Genomic DNA, 14,702 nt, shown 5'->3' with positions numbered 1-14,702 from the left:
ACCCGTGACATAGACACGGTGCAGAATTTTCAGCTGAATCAGTCGCAGACGCGCCGGAATCGCGACCTCCCTAGGAGAGGATATCGCGGCCTGCCAATCTTCATCATCCAGTTCAAGCACATCGGTAGTCCAGGCACTACGCAAGTGAACAAGCAAGTCCGATTGAGTATTGATAAGTTTCTTATAAATAAGAGAGATAGTGCTGTCCGGAACATGTCCGTCCAGCACCCTATCCTCCAGGGGGGAGCTCTCCGGGATGTCAGAACCGGCCGGAAAAACCGATCCAACGGCATGGCGGACCTGGAGATATCGAAAAATTCCGAATCCTTCAAACCATACTCATGCTGTAGTTCAGCAAAGGTCTTAACTCTATCTTTGACCCAGAGGTCATCCACCTTACTGATCCCGATGAGGTCCCACTTATCAAACCCTTTTGAAGTCCATAGTCCACCCAGCCTCTCCGCAGCAAATAAAGGGGTCGCTCTGGTAAGCCTATCCGTCCACCCAGTAGCCGCGGTCGCGCTGCCCCATACCCGCACCGCCACTGCCGTGGGACCCGTCAAGTTCTTCCTAGCACCTCTAGAATAGAATGCCCTGTAGTAGTCCCCCCCGGGTAACAGCCATCGGTCCATTTCAAAAGCAGGATTCGGAACTGGACCATACATAGCATGGTTCACAGCACTCAATTGAGACGACCAGTAATATCGTCTTATATCGGGTAATGCGATGCCCCCGTCATACCAAGGTAGCGTGAGTTTAGCCAATGCAATACGGGGTCGACCAGCCCACACCAGCTTCCTCTGGAGGCACTCAATTTCGCGAAAGTAGCTAGCCGGCACCAGATCGAGTGTGTTTTGTATGGCATACAAGAACCGGGGAAGGGACATCATTTTAAACAATGCTGCCCGTCCCAAGGGGGATAAGGGCAGATTACACCACGCCGCAACGTCCGACCGAAGCCGAGCGAGCGGAGGCAACAAATTCCGATCATAACGCAACACGGGGTCAAGCGAAATATAAATCCCCAAATACTTAAAACCATCAGAACGAACCGGGATCGGACATACTCGGGGCAAAGAAAGAGGGTCATTGGTGAGCGGAAAGATACAGGATTTGGACCAGTTGATAACCAACCCGGAGTTACGGCCGAAGGAGCGCAGAACATCAATGAGAACTCCCAGTGACTTACGGGGGGACGTCAGATACAGCAGGATGTCATCGGCATATAGTGAGACACGGTCTTCAAAATCTGGAGACCACCGAATACCCCTTAGGGAGGGTTCCCATCGGAGCCAGGCGGCCAGCGGTTCAAGCGTAAGCGCAAACAACAGCGGCGACAAAGGACATCCCTGCCTCGTGCCCCGCCCGATAGTGAAGGGCTCCGAGGCTCTACCATTAACCACCACCTGTGCCAGTGGCTGCTCATACAGGAGTTTAACCCATGCAATGAAGTTTGGACCAAAGCCAAACTTGGCGAGGGTGGCCCACAAGTATGGCCATTCGACCGTATCAAAGGCCATCGAAGCATCAAGAGAAACCAAGATGGCCGGCTCACTAAGAGATCCCGCCCTCGCGATGACGCCATGGAGACGACGAAGATTGAGTGCAGTATTGCGCTGGGGGATAAAACCGGACTGATCCGGGTGGACCAGTCCGCTAATCACCGTGACCAGTCGGTTTGCCAGTATTTTCGCCAATATCTTGGGTTCAGCGTTTAAAAGTGAAATCGGACGATACGATGAGCAACGCTCGCGGGGCTTGCCGTCTTTATGAATGACCACAATGGAGGCCAGCCTCTGGTCCCTGGGAAGAAAGCCAAGATCTCGCGAAGCCGCAAACATACGCAGCAGATACGGCGCCATTTTGTCTGGGCATAACTTATACAGCTCAACCGGTATACCATTAGGGCCTGAAGCCTTCCCCGAACGAAGAGAGCGAATAGCGAACGCAACCTCATCGATGGAAAAATCAGCCTCCATTAACACCCCGTCTGACTCCGAGAGACTGGGCAGGTCAAGATCCCGAAGTAACAGGCACGAGTCCTCCTCCGGCAGGCCCGAAACCGGCGCATACACGACCCGAAAGTGCTGTGCAAACACCTCAACTATCTCAACCGGGTCCACGATTCGCACTCCATCATCTCTCTCAACTACAGGCACCACACGATTCAATCTGTCTCGTCTGTCCAGCCAAGCAATCAACTTTCCGGCCTTATCACCCACATCATAGAGTCGCCCCTGCTGCATACGATGCATGGCCTCAGCCGAGGCAGTCACCAGGGCCCTGTACTCAGTTTGCTTAAGAGCCAAAACATGCAATATCTCAGGCGCAACCCCAGCCTCCAATCGTTCCTCCAACACCGCAATCTCAGACTCCAAACTCACCACCTCTTCTTGGTTACGCCGTTTCTCATCGGCAACCAGGGACAGCGCCTGACCACGGATCACAGTTTTATAGGCCTCCCACAGTGAAACTGGGGAAGACACCGACCCCTCATTTTCGGAAAAATAGTAGTTCATACACTTGACCACCTCAGATCTGATTTTGGGGTTATGAAAATGCCATGGATTGATCGGGGCAATTCGGCCCCCAGTCCCCAAACGGATATGTAAGTGGAGCCACATCGGGGAATGGTCTGAGATCCCTCTAGCCAAGTGTCTGATTTCACGCACAGAGATCAACTGCACCATCGGCACGAGGATATAATCAAGTCTCGAGAGACTGCCATGGGCACCCGAATGAAAAGTGTACTGTAGTTGGCCAGGGTGCAGCTGCCTCCAACAGTCGGCCAACCCAAAGGCATCTAGGAACCTCCCCAGCCACAACTGCGATGTAGGGAGGAGCCTGGGGGGGCTACGATCACACTCTCCATTCGCCACAGAATTAAAGTCCCCACCCAACACAAGCAGGCCATCGGGCAAGCCCAGAATGACCTCACCCAAATCGGCAAATGTGGTAGATTGCAGCCCAGGCGGAACATAAATAGACAGTATGGAAATCAATTTCCCCTCCCACCTCCCCGTAATGCCAGCATAGCGGCCTCTGTCATCCAGCAGTGTGGTATCTATCTCCAGGGGAAGGGAATTCCTGACCAGGATACCAGTCCCTCTCGATCCCGAGGTAAAGCCGGAATGTGCCACCAAACGATAGCCTCTCCTATTCAATGCATGACATGTATTGCCCACCAGATGAGTTTCCTGGAGCAAGACCACATCCGGGGAACACCTCTTAAAGTATTGCAGCACAATCCCACGTTTTATCCTGTCCCCAAGACCGTTAACATTCCAGCTCAACACCCTAAGTCCCCTACCCCCCATCCCGGAAGGAGACTGACCGCTCACCCCACCTCGAATCAGCCACATGAAAGCAATTGTAAAGCAGAACACAGCCTCGGAACAAACAAAGAGAAAAGAACCCCCCCACCACCCCCAAGGAACCCAACAGAGTTAAACCCCCCTCCCTGCACCCCTGCGGTAGACCTAAGAGCCACCCCAACTTGCAGTGTGCCTGTCGCCCCATTAAACTAACCTACAGAAAGAGAGAAAAGTCCCCAGAGGAGGAAGATCCCCTAAACCCCCCCCACCCCCGGGCATGCACATCATGCTTGAAACATAGTCTCTTAGCCACTGCGATGGAGTCTGGCTCGCCGATGTAGACTCACTGCTCCTGGTCCTCTACGCCTCCCTCAGCGCCTCTCGAATCTTCCGGGCCCTCATTTCGCGTCGGTAAAGTGTCCAACCAGTCACTCACCACCTCAGGGCGGTCAAAGAAAAACGCACGATCAGCATGTTCAATTCTCAGGCGGGCCGGGAAAAGCATAGCATATTTCAGTCCCAGTTCTCTGAGGCGCCTTTTCACACCCGTAAAGCCCATCCTTTGTCTCTGTACTGCCTGTGTGAAGTCCGGATAAAAACTTATTGAAACGTTCTCAAATTTAGTGGGCCCATTCGTTCGCGATGCTTGCAGGATAGCGTCTCTATCGCGAAAATTGAAAAGTCTAGCGATTATAGGCCGTGGAGCGGCTCCCGACTTTGGCTTGCCACCCGGGACATGATGGGCCCTTTCCACCGCAAAGAATTTACTTAGGCCTTTCGGTACCAGATGCCTCAACACGAGGTCCTCCACTAGGATATCGACAGGCGTGTCGGCAGAATTCTCCGGGACACCAACGATGCGGACGTTATTGCGCCTGGCCCGGCCCTCAAAATCTTCCAACCGATTGGCAAACAGGTCACAAGTAGTCCGAAGATTACGGACCGTGGTCTGGAGGTCCGAGACATCCGTGGTCAAACTTGTGGTCTTGAGGTCAAGAGATTTGACACGCTCGTTTGTCTTCCCAAGGTCCGCTCTGATGAGGGTAACATCAACCGCCACCGTGTCTATCTTTACAGCCAGGGTTTCATATTGCTGGCCCATGTTGGATTGGACACTCGCAATAGCGCCCATAACGTCTTTCAATGTTGGCTCTTCGTCATCAGGAGTATCATCTCCAGCTTCCTCCAGGGCACCACTCGATCCGCCCGGGGAGCCCCTTGGTCGAGTAAACCGATCAATGGTCTGAGATTGGGTGACCCCCCCTCGGGACGAACCTCTAGTGCCGCGTCTCTCGACAACTGTTCTGCCCGTCATGACGGGGGAGAAGCTCCAACAGGAATTGCGGAGACCAAGCAAAACGATCTTCGTCGTGGCAGGCGCGGAATTGCGAGTGAATAGGGGCACAGCGCTAGCACCAGGCTGGCGGTTGCAGAATCGGAACTCCGATCGGGAATTGGGCGGTCACACAAGGTGCAGAAACGAAACCGAAAGTACACCAGGGACAGTGGGCGTGGCGTATCAGCCGTTGTTGTTCGACTGCCACCTGTGTACCTCAGGGACTCAAGCCCCCGGCTGGCATACGATGTAGGCCTCAAAGTTCAGGGCGCAGCAAGTCCAGTGTCCGGCGGCCAAAACAAATTTTGAAAAGGACGCTGGCATCAGCAGGGCATCAATGAAAAGTACCCGTCGTCGTAATCAGGATAAATTACAGGATAGTCGCGGGAGGCGGAAGGGGTCTCGGGAGCCCTTAGCTCACGCGTCCATCTTGGAATCGCGCGAAGCGCCTCCTCCCATCAAGGATTTCTTAATCTTTAAAAAGATGCTTCCCATCTGCTGACTGCATAGAATCCATCAACGTACTCTCTTTTCTAGATTTGAGTTAATTAGCTAATAGTGATTCAACTTTCTGGGGTCCTACATATTATCGGGCAATGCTACGAAGTAAAATAGATGGAGCATGAGCTTGGGATATCTTGTTAAACTCTAGCTTAGTGCGAACAAGCTCCTGCTGGTTAGCCTCAGATGAGGAAGTGTAAAATTGATGTTCTAAGCGCTTGATATTAGTTAATAAAGCCTTACACTGAATGTGAGTGTGTTTCTTTTTCCTGGCAACAAAATCAATAATGAATCCATGGGCGGTGGCTTTAAAGGTATCCCTTACCAAAGCGGAAGATATAGATGGACCTTCATTCAAAGAAAATAATTCTTCCACAAAGGAAGTGAAGGAAGACGAAAAAGTTGGATCCTGTAAAAAAAAAAATCTTAAATCTCCATCTAGAAGAATTGGGTTGCGAGCGGAGAAAATCAAAATCAGCTATCACTGGAGCAAGATCTGAAATTAAAATGGGTTCGATCGAAGATGAAAGAAGATTTTGAGCTAGAGGTTTGGATAGGAAAATGTAATACAGTCGGGAGAAAGAGCCATGTGGTGGGGAGAAAAAAGAAAATTCTGTTTTAATCTGGGTTACATCGTCTCCAGGCTTCTACTAGTTGTGTCTGTGTGATTGTGCTATGAAATTGTTTATAGGTTTTATGGGGAATGAAACATACCTGGGATTTACGATCAATAAAGGGGTCCATAACCTGGTTACCATCGCCTCCAAGGATAAAACATTCATCTTTGTGTTGAATACATTTATTTGTAATAGCAGGCCAGAAAGCATAATTTGGTTGGGCCGGACCATTAATATTAAATACAGTTAAAGAAACATTATTATTAATGAGTAGTTTAACTAAAATCCATCTACCATCTGCGTCTATTTCTTGTGAAGCAACAGAACATTTACATTTTTTGTGACAATAAATAAGAACACCATTCTTCTTTGTAGTTGAAGGAGAGACAAGAACAAAACCAAACCAATTACGTTTGAGCTTAAGAGCCGCAGCTTCTGATAGATGAGATTCTTGTAATAAAACTAAGTCAGGATTATAAGAGGCTAAATATGAAAGAATTATCTGCCTTTTTATAGGATTAATAAAACCTTTTACATTCCATGCAACAACTCTGAATGCAAGAAAATAACCATAGAAGTAAAAACAATGGAATTGACAGTAGTGATGGAGTATAGGAAGAGCAATAGGCAAAGCCAAAGAGCAGAAAAAAGGAATATTAAGAGAAAAAAAGGAATAGTAGAACAGAAAATGTTATTATAAAGTACAAGAAAGAAAAGGATAGCTGCAGAGTAAAACCAAGAAGGAGAGCAGAAAGGGAACGGGTCAAAGGAAACTGAAAACAGAAAAGAAAAATACGAAAAAGGGAAATAGAAAAGTCGAAAGAGGAGAGAGTACATATCCGTAAAGGACGACTAAAAAGACATACTTCTAGAGGACAAGAATGAAATAACACTGTGGTGGAGATGACACACAACAGAATGGCACGCTCTGGACATGGTTGTCTGAGCCACACCAGGGGTGAAAGAAGAGAACAATGAGGAAAACGGACCAAACATGTTAAGTACATCAGACGAACCTGCAAGGATCCAAAAGAGAACATCATAAGAGATATCAAATACTTATCATCTAACAAACTAAAATATAATAAAGAATCACAAGATAGGACCACAATTCAATAACATTGAGAAACACAATAGTTACAAACAAATATAAATCAACCATTGGAAGGACCAGCAGTGTCCATGTTACTCAAAGTGTGAGAGTATATAAACTTCTTAAGTTCTGCAGGATCTTCAAATTACACAGTCTTATTTTGGAAAGTCACTTTGAAAATGAAAGGATGGAAGAGGCCATATCTGGCTCCAAGAGAACGGAGAGGAACTCGAAGGTAAAGAAACTCCTGAGAAAGGAACACCCTTTGACCCAGCCAAGACACTTGACGTTTAGCCCTAGCTGCAGAGATAACTGTCAACCTGTCTGTAATTTTCAAGACGAGGATGCTAACACCTCTAGCCTTGACCGGCGATGTAGACAATGATGGGTGAGGACCAAGCCAGTGGGCTCTCTGAAGGTTGAGGAGGGCATGTCCAACAACTTTGGCAGGAAGGAGGAAAAAAAGGAGACAGGATTGTCTCCTTCCAAAGCTTCATGCAAACCATGAATATGTAGATTGTTTCTCCTGTTTCGGTTTTCCAAATCTTTAATGTGGTGTTGTTGCCTGTGCACCACCCTTTCCAAAGAATTAATTCTCTGAGTCTCGCCTTGGACTTCCAAATGTTGCTGCTCCATTACAGATACTCTACTCTCCATTGAAGACCACTTTTCGTCTAGAAGCTGTATTTTGCTATTAGTTTCCTCTACAAAAGGACGCAAATCTTGAATCTCCTCCAGCAGCAGCTCCAAAGAAATAGGTGGTGGCAGCTTGTCAGGAGAGGGAGGATCATGTTTCAACCATTTTGATGCTAAAGAGGGTAGAGAAGTCTTATTTACTACTGACGGTGATGAGGAAGTACGAGCAGAGGCTACACCAGTCATTTCTTGATTGCCCTTTAGGAATAAATACAAATTGTGGTTTTCTCAATTTACCCATAAAAGGGAACCATACAACTGAATGGAAATGACAGAAGCAAACTTCTAACAGTATTAGCTCCTCAAGATTAATACCACAAAGTAATTAATACACAGCATCCGTGACATTAAATCTCCCAAAGCGAAGTATTAGTGTATAGCGCTAAGCTGAAACACAGTAAACACCAATGTCAGGACAGTCAGTATGTTGCAGCTACTAGGACATGACCGTAATAAAGTTGAGCATCCACAACCAATAAGGAAATTCCTTATTTATGAAAGGTTGATGTCTGTTGAATAGAGGGCATTTTTCTAATTTCCTGGATTGATCAAAAATCTCCTCAGAGTTTATAAGCCTTAGAAAGAGCCATAAAAGACACACATCCAGGCTTGAGGCACAAAGACCCAGTCGCAAATTAAGGTGAAGATTGAGGCTGCAGGGGATCCCATAGTGCAGCACAAATCAAAGAAAAGATGCCAGAATTAAGTTTTCCAGTGTGCTGCATGACAGGCACTTACTCGCGTGTGGAAACAAAATGGCGGCCGTTGAGTGAGGTGACCCTGACAATCTGAAAAATAAAGAGAAGTACAGCTCGCTTCATTACACCGGGCAGCTCCTCATAATGCCCCCAGGTTCTGCTGCAGGAGCAGCCATTTTCCGAAGGCTGAAAGGTGCTAAAAACGCACCAAATGACCGTGACTTGTCCCTGGTGCGGCAGAGCTCCTCCGTCAAGCGGCCATTCTGAGTTGTGTCGAAGCCACGTCCCCAGATTGTGAATTTGTTTTGATGACGCAGTGATAAAAAAAGACATGTGTATTTAAGTGAAGTACGACTGGAGTCAGAAGGCGGATATCTGCCTCTGACAAATTTATCTCATAATAAATAACTCAACATAGAGTTACTTCATTAAAACACAGAAGATGGGAAAGGGTTTGATAAAGTGTTCGAACTTGTTTGAATCTTTCACAGGTGGTTCAATTAAACCCCTTAGTGGTGGTGAAAGCACTAGGTTGATAGGATTGTTTGAGTGCAGATAATTTAGATTAAGATTTGCAGAGATGACTGTGTCAGTGGTAAGATATTAACTCACAGACATTCACTCACAGTCCTTCTATGTCCACGTTGGCAGGGATAAGACCTTACCACCTGGGCCAACCTATGCATGAGTTATTTTTAGAGTCAATGAAGTAAGGGTGGGGCTAATTATCAACATGTATATTTGCATTTCTTTATTTATGTAATTTGGTGTTTTCTATGCAGTGCTGTTCCAGTCATTTAGTTTGTAGAACTGTGCCGGGCTAATGACTGTGCAATGGCTAATTGGATAATTATTCTTAGGACAAATTACCCAATTTACAAAATATTTCCTTCAGTAATTGTAACATCCATAAAAAACTCAAGAGTGCATCACACCTTAGAGCAGGTTAAACTGCTCACATAAAAACTTTTTTGAACTACTTCCTTAGCAGGTGGTACAGCCAGATCTTCATGCATCCTACTCCTTTATATTTAGAATCACTTATGCATAGGGCATAGCACCTTGAATCAGATCCTCACTTTCACTAGGCAGATGGAGGGGTTTAAGATCATGTTTGATATTGTTGCACTTTGTCGAGTGAACGGCTAGCATTCCTTCTTGCTTTTGTATTGGTTGTAGTCTCATATAATGAATCCTGAATAGGCCCACATAACCACATTTCAATATTCTATTTGAGCCATTCCGAACAATTTGGCTCATTTGATGATCTATTTATATTAAGCTGGGACCTTCTTTTAGCAGTCTGTGCCTTGAGGATGAATGTAAGCTCATGGCAGAAAAATGTTTCTTGATTTCTCACTTTTTTGTCAAGGGATGGGACTGTCCCCATGCAAGAGGACTTCAAATTGGAATTCTATTACTTTAGATGCACCAATTAGTAGAAAATCGCTTTTCATGCTTTCCAGACATGACGTTTTCCTCTTGATCCAATAATAAAAGTCTGGTACTGTCATGTTCTATAGTTTAGTTTATTTCTTAGTTTCTATGAAGAAGTTGGTTTGAGTTTCCTGTCGGCACATCATTGTAAGGGATATTATACAATTAAACTAGTGGGCACAGAGAGTGACACAGACACTGTAGATTGGCCCACCACCTCACTTCATAATCACCGTGGGCTGCAGCAGAGTAATGGTTAACAGAGTGTAATAATGGCACAAGACAACAACATAAAAAGAGAGGAAATTCACATGTTGTGGTAACAGGTTAACCTCAGGTCTACTCCTCGTTCTTCTCACCCTAAACTTGGAACAGAAAACAGGATATTGTGGAAAATAGTTCAGGCATTGCTGCCATGCAAATCAGTTTTACATTATTGAGAAATTTAAAAACGAAAATAAAAACAAAGGGTCTCATTACAATGTTCGTCCGAAAGCCTCTGACCGACAGTCGGATTCCCCGAGAGCGTTTTGGAACCCATCCGCTTGACTCGGTCAGAAACAATTCCGACCGACCGATCATGATGCTCTCGGTTGGAAGGGAAGCCGTTTGGTCATTCCGAATCGGTTCCGACCAGTATTCGGAGAATCTAAGTCAGCCTGAGACGAATCGTACGGCTCAACGGACAGCGTTTCTGACCCACCAATTATGATGTCGGATCCTGACACCCTTCCGGTGTCGGACTGTCTGACATGAAAAGGCTAACGGAAACTGACTTTGGGGGCCCCTAGCAGGCCCCCCTTCATCCTGAGATCTCCAGTTGGGGTCTATCGGAGTACCCAAGGGACCCCCTGTAAAACCATGGACAGTGTGGTAGGCACCCTGGGGTGCCTGCGACAGGGTGAACTGTTTTCCACAGACACCTCTTTTCCCCATAGGAGCCTCTGTTTTCAGATGGAACACAGGCTCCCATTGAAGTCAATGGGAGTCCTTCCGAATGGTTTTTGGAAGCATCGTAATCCGCTGGGCGGATCCGCCGACTGCGAGTCTCGATTCAGAGACGGTGTTGGGAGGAGGAAACTCCATCCGACATTGTAATGAGGCCCAAAGTTGTGATATCTTCCAACATCAGCTCTTTTAAGCCGCAAACCCAATAGGAAAACTCACTGCTCCTGTCATATATCAGGATACATGCCCAACTAGCTATGTAGTGTATTTCCAAGTTGAAAAAAAACATTCACCCATTTATTGTTATTAAAATAAACCTGTTATATAACCTGATAACCATTATTGTTATAAAACTGCTTTCAAATATTCTATAGATGTAGAACAACCATTTATGGCTCTTACTTATACTGCAAAAACCCAAAATATTTGGTGGGGTGTTAACAGACAGTTTTTAGCCACTTTTCTTTCCACTAGCCCTCATGGTGCTGCCTAAGAACGAGGACACTTTTCTGGGGTGCCCAACACTTATTACCAAGGGGTAATGGGGTACTCCGGAAACCCAGGTAGGTAAATACTCCTAGACTTGCTTAGGCGTCGTGAGGGTTTCACGTGCCCCCTTCCCAAACCAAAAACCAAGGAGTGCTGTTTACTGTCAATGCTCTTGCATAAAGGTTTTAAAGGTCTTATTGACCTATGCTCATGCAGTTCCCAAGGGTGGGGGCTTTCGGCCTCTTCTGCCTTTGTCTAATGACTGGAAAGCCTTGCGGCCCCATGATTTGTCCAGTTGAATGGTGGTGTATTCTGTTCACCCCATATGCCTTTTTCAAATGTGGGGGTATTAGATGCCCCAACCGCACCTTGCCCCAGGGTGGGGAGTGTTTAGTAGCCCATTACTGTGCCCAAGATCTAAGTGGGAATCTGTTCCTATACTAAATATCCCACTCTCTTCAGTAAGGTGTGTGGTCTGCAAAGTACACACTACCTCTTTGGGTAAGGTAGAGGGGCATGCCATTCCCCTGCCTTGGGAAGGGTAAGAGTCCTATCAAACTTTCAATTTCTCCGCCCTTGTATACCAACTCATTTTTTTAATCTTTTGTGGTATTCGCAAACACCAGTACAGCTCAAGAAAATGGCTTGCTAAAATGTTTAGAAGCTTTGACATGGCAGACAGCTGCCCTGGTGCCCTGTATGAAATCCCACCCCTCCTAACTCTAATTTTAATAAGCTTCACTGGGAGGCTGTTTTTCATCCTATGCATATAGGTTGTGTATGTATACTCCCCAATGTTTGTTCTCTCTTCACAGCTTCACAAAAAATATGGCTCTATGTACACATTGTACCTGGGATCTCAGCGATATGTGGTGCTCTGTGGATACAAAACTCTGAAGGAGTCCCTTATTGACAAAGGTGAAGAATTCAGTGGCCGTGGAAAGTATCCCCTCTTTTACAATTTTACCAAAGGCAACGGTAAGGATTCAAGGTTTAAGGACATCTGGTAATATCCTGTGTCGTAATTGCGTGCTCCACATGTCTCAAATGATACTTCAGATAGCTCAAAACCCAGAATTTGCCTGAACAACAGATAACTGGGGTAACATTCTTAAATGTATCTCGGAATGTCTTTTCTTTTCTATACTCGCTTTTCATATTTCTCATTATCCCTGTGTTTTCTATGATAGCCTTACTGCTCCCTCTTTCTCTCCCAGACTCTTTCTCTTTTCTCAAAGTATACATTCTTCTTCTGTATGTATATATATATATATATTTTGTTATCATGGGGGTTTCTCTTTAGCTATCTGTCTTCATCTTTCTTTGTCTTTTGCTTCATTTGTCTCCCCAAGAATCAGTATCTCACTCTTAGCCTTTCTGTATCTCTAGTTCTTCTGTCTTTCAGTATCTTTATGATAAAGCTATTTCCCCGGCTTTAAGTCCTTCATTATTTTTCCAGTTACATTTTTACTTTGTCCACCTCTATTTAGAATTGTGTTTCTATTTAAATGTTACTACTCCTCTTATCTTTATCAGTTTGAACAGGAATAATGAACAATCTGTGACACAATAATCGCTTTCAAGCTTAACTGGAGAAAATGTGTGTTAGGTATTTAACAAACTTGTCAGAAACTAACCCAGTGTTTGATTTGTTTGTTGGGCGTTGCTGGGTCCCTTTCCCCCAGAGCGAGCACACACAAGAAACCCACACAGTTATTTTTAAAGGTTCTATTTAAAGCCAGTTTTAGTGTACAATATATGTAAAATGTTATTAAAAATATCAAAATCACTGTAGATTACACATGGGAAAAATATAAAAATTATAAAAGCCAGCAACATGTCTCATTGCACAGTAGAATCTCTTCGGATTAAGTCCTAGTTTATAGATCTATTACCACAAAATGTCTGCCATTCGATTAAGGTTCTGTTTTTAGATGTTTATTGTCGCATACATGAACTTAATTTATATTTTACGTCCAAAGTCTGCCTGCAGGCTAATACATGAATAATGTCGGGAGTCAGCAAATGTCCAATCTGATGGAAATCAGTACTGAAGCCAGAGGGAAATTATGGAGGCCACAAATGGTGCCCTCATTGAAATCCGGGGTATCCGGGCGGAACCTTGACTGTTACTGCCCGGGAGCACATATCTTCACTTCTCCCATACTCCAAGTTCTATCTCCTGTTCAATCACTTTTCCTTTCATACATTCACTCACTTTGTCCTGTATCTGAAATGGTTGTAACGTTTGCACTCAAAGGTCCTACGAGACTGAGTGCAATAAGTAAAATGAAGTAAAATGACAAGGCTAGTCTGAAGCAAGGGCTACACAGGCTGACAGTGAGGTTTCTGTGTGCTAGGTAATGGCTACAAGAAAAGCTGGTCCTAGTGCAGGTATGGGTAATGTCGGACTGCGAGCATCACAGCCTATCGAGAGAGAGAGAGTGAGTGAGTGTGTGTGTGTGTGTGTAGGTTTGTCATACTTAGTGTGCCTTTTCTGCTCTGGGTACTCTGTTTGAGTTATATGTTCCCCGGTAATCAAAAATGAACATGTTTAGCAAAATGCCGAATAGGTTTGATTAATATGAGACACATTTAGTTAACATTAGTATGTTCTGCAATGTGATAATCAAGCTTACGTTAATATAGTGGTCGTATTTTATCTAAACAGTGACTGCTTCATTTTACATTTGTTTGTTATTTATTTTGAGGGTATTGAGAAGATGGACAGCTGTGTATCTATTTTATTGTTGTTTAAGAGAATGCAGTCTCATAGAACAAACGTAGTCATAGGGGCACTATGTTTTTGCTAAGAGTTTTTGACAATAGCGAGAATAAGTAATAAAAGTCAGATACGGAGAGTGAAGAAGAGAGGGGAGGCTTACCTACAGGCAACACTGGGACAGTCCGTATATAAGCATATCTAGGGTCCCAGATGAAGGCTACTTTGGTGATGGGAGGCGCTTAACCTTGATTGATTATTTTATCAGTGCAGCTGACCTCGTGAGACGAGAATAGCAGAACTTGCTATTTCATTGAACATAAGTTCCATTGTTAAAACATATATGCTGGATTGTGCCATATCTGAAACTTGAAATAAGTTTTATCTACTGCTGTGCTAGAAGGTAGGTTAGCACTTAGAAGAAGAGATTGAGGACATAGGTGCTGCACATTTAATGTAGCAACTATGTTTGAATGGCTCATCCTGTTCACACTCATAGCAGTCATGACTCGCAATTCTCACGGGTGGGGGGGGGAGGGTAACACAGGGGTTATGGCGGAAAGAGGCTAAAATAAAACTAAAACTTACCTGACCAGTCCCGCGCCGCCCCTGCTCCTATGCCAGGTCCTGCATTTTCCTGCTCCTGAACAGGAACAGGCATGCTCCCCCTCCCCTGTAAGCCAAACACAACTCTGCGATGGCCTTGCATGCAGCCTACATAGAGAAAACGTAGAGTGCGCATGACTGCTTTGGTTGACCCCTGGCTGTCCAAACAGTCAGGGTACTCAGAGGGGTGCAATCCACTCCTCCCTGACCCATAACACCCACCCGCCCCCAACCAGGCGTATCCT

At 45.3% G+C, this 14,702-nt stretch overlaps 1 protein-coding gene across 2 annotated transcripts in view; it reads left to right on the top strand.

Annotated features, from left to right (window-relative positions):
• Positions 1 to 14,702, top strand: part of LOC144781505 (cytochrome P450 2F2-like) — a 678,085-nt gene that overhangs the window by 119,336 nt on the left and 544,047 nt on the right. For both annotated transcript variants that reach the window (XM_078660390.1, XM_078660391.1), the window contains exon 3: positions 11,945 to 12,107. In XM_078660390.1, the coding sequence (XP_078516516.1) occupies positions 11,945 to 12,107 (163 nt within the window). The remainder of the gene's footprint in view (positions 1 to 11,944; positions 12,108 to 14,702) is intronic.

Source organism: Lissotriton helveticus, chromosome 9, assembly GCF_964261635.1.
Source record: "Lissotriton helveticus chromosome 9, aLisHel1.1, whole genome shotgun sequence".
NCBI lineage: Eukaryota > Metazoa > Chordata > Amphibia > Caudata > Salamandridae > Lissotriton > Lissotriton helveticus.
Note: the sequence above shows the minus strand (reverse complement) of the source record. Positions and strands in the feature narration are given on the sequence as shown.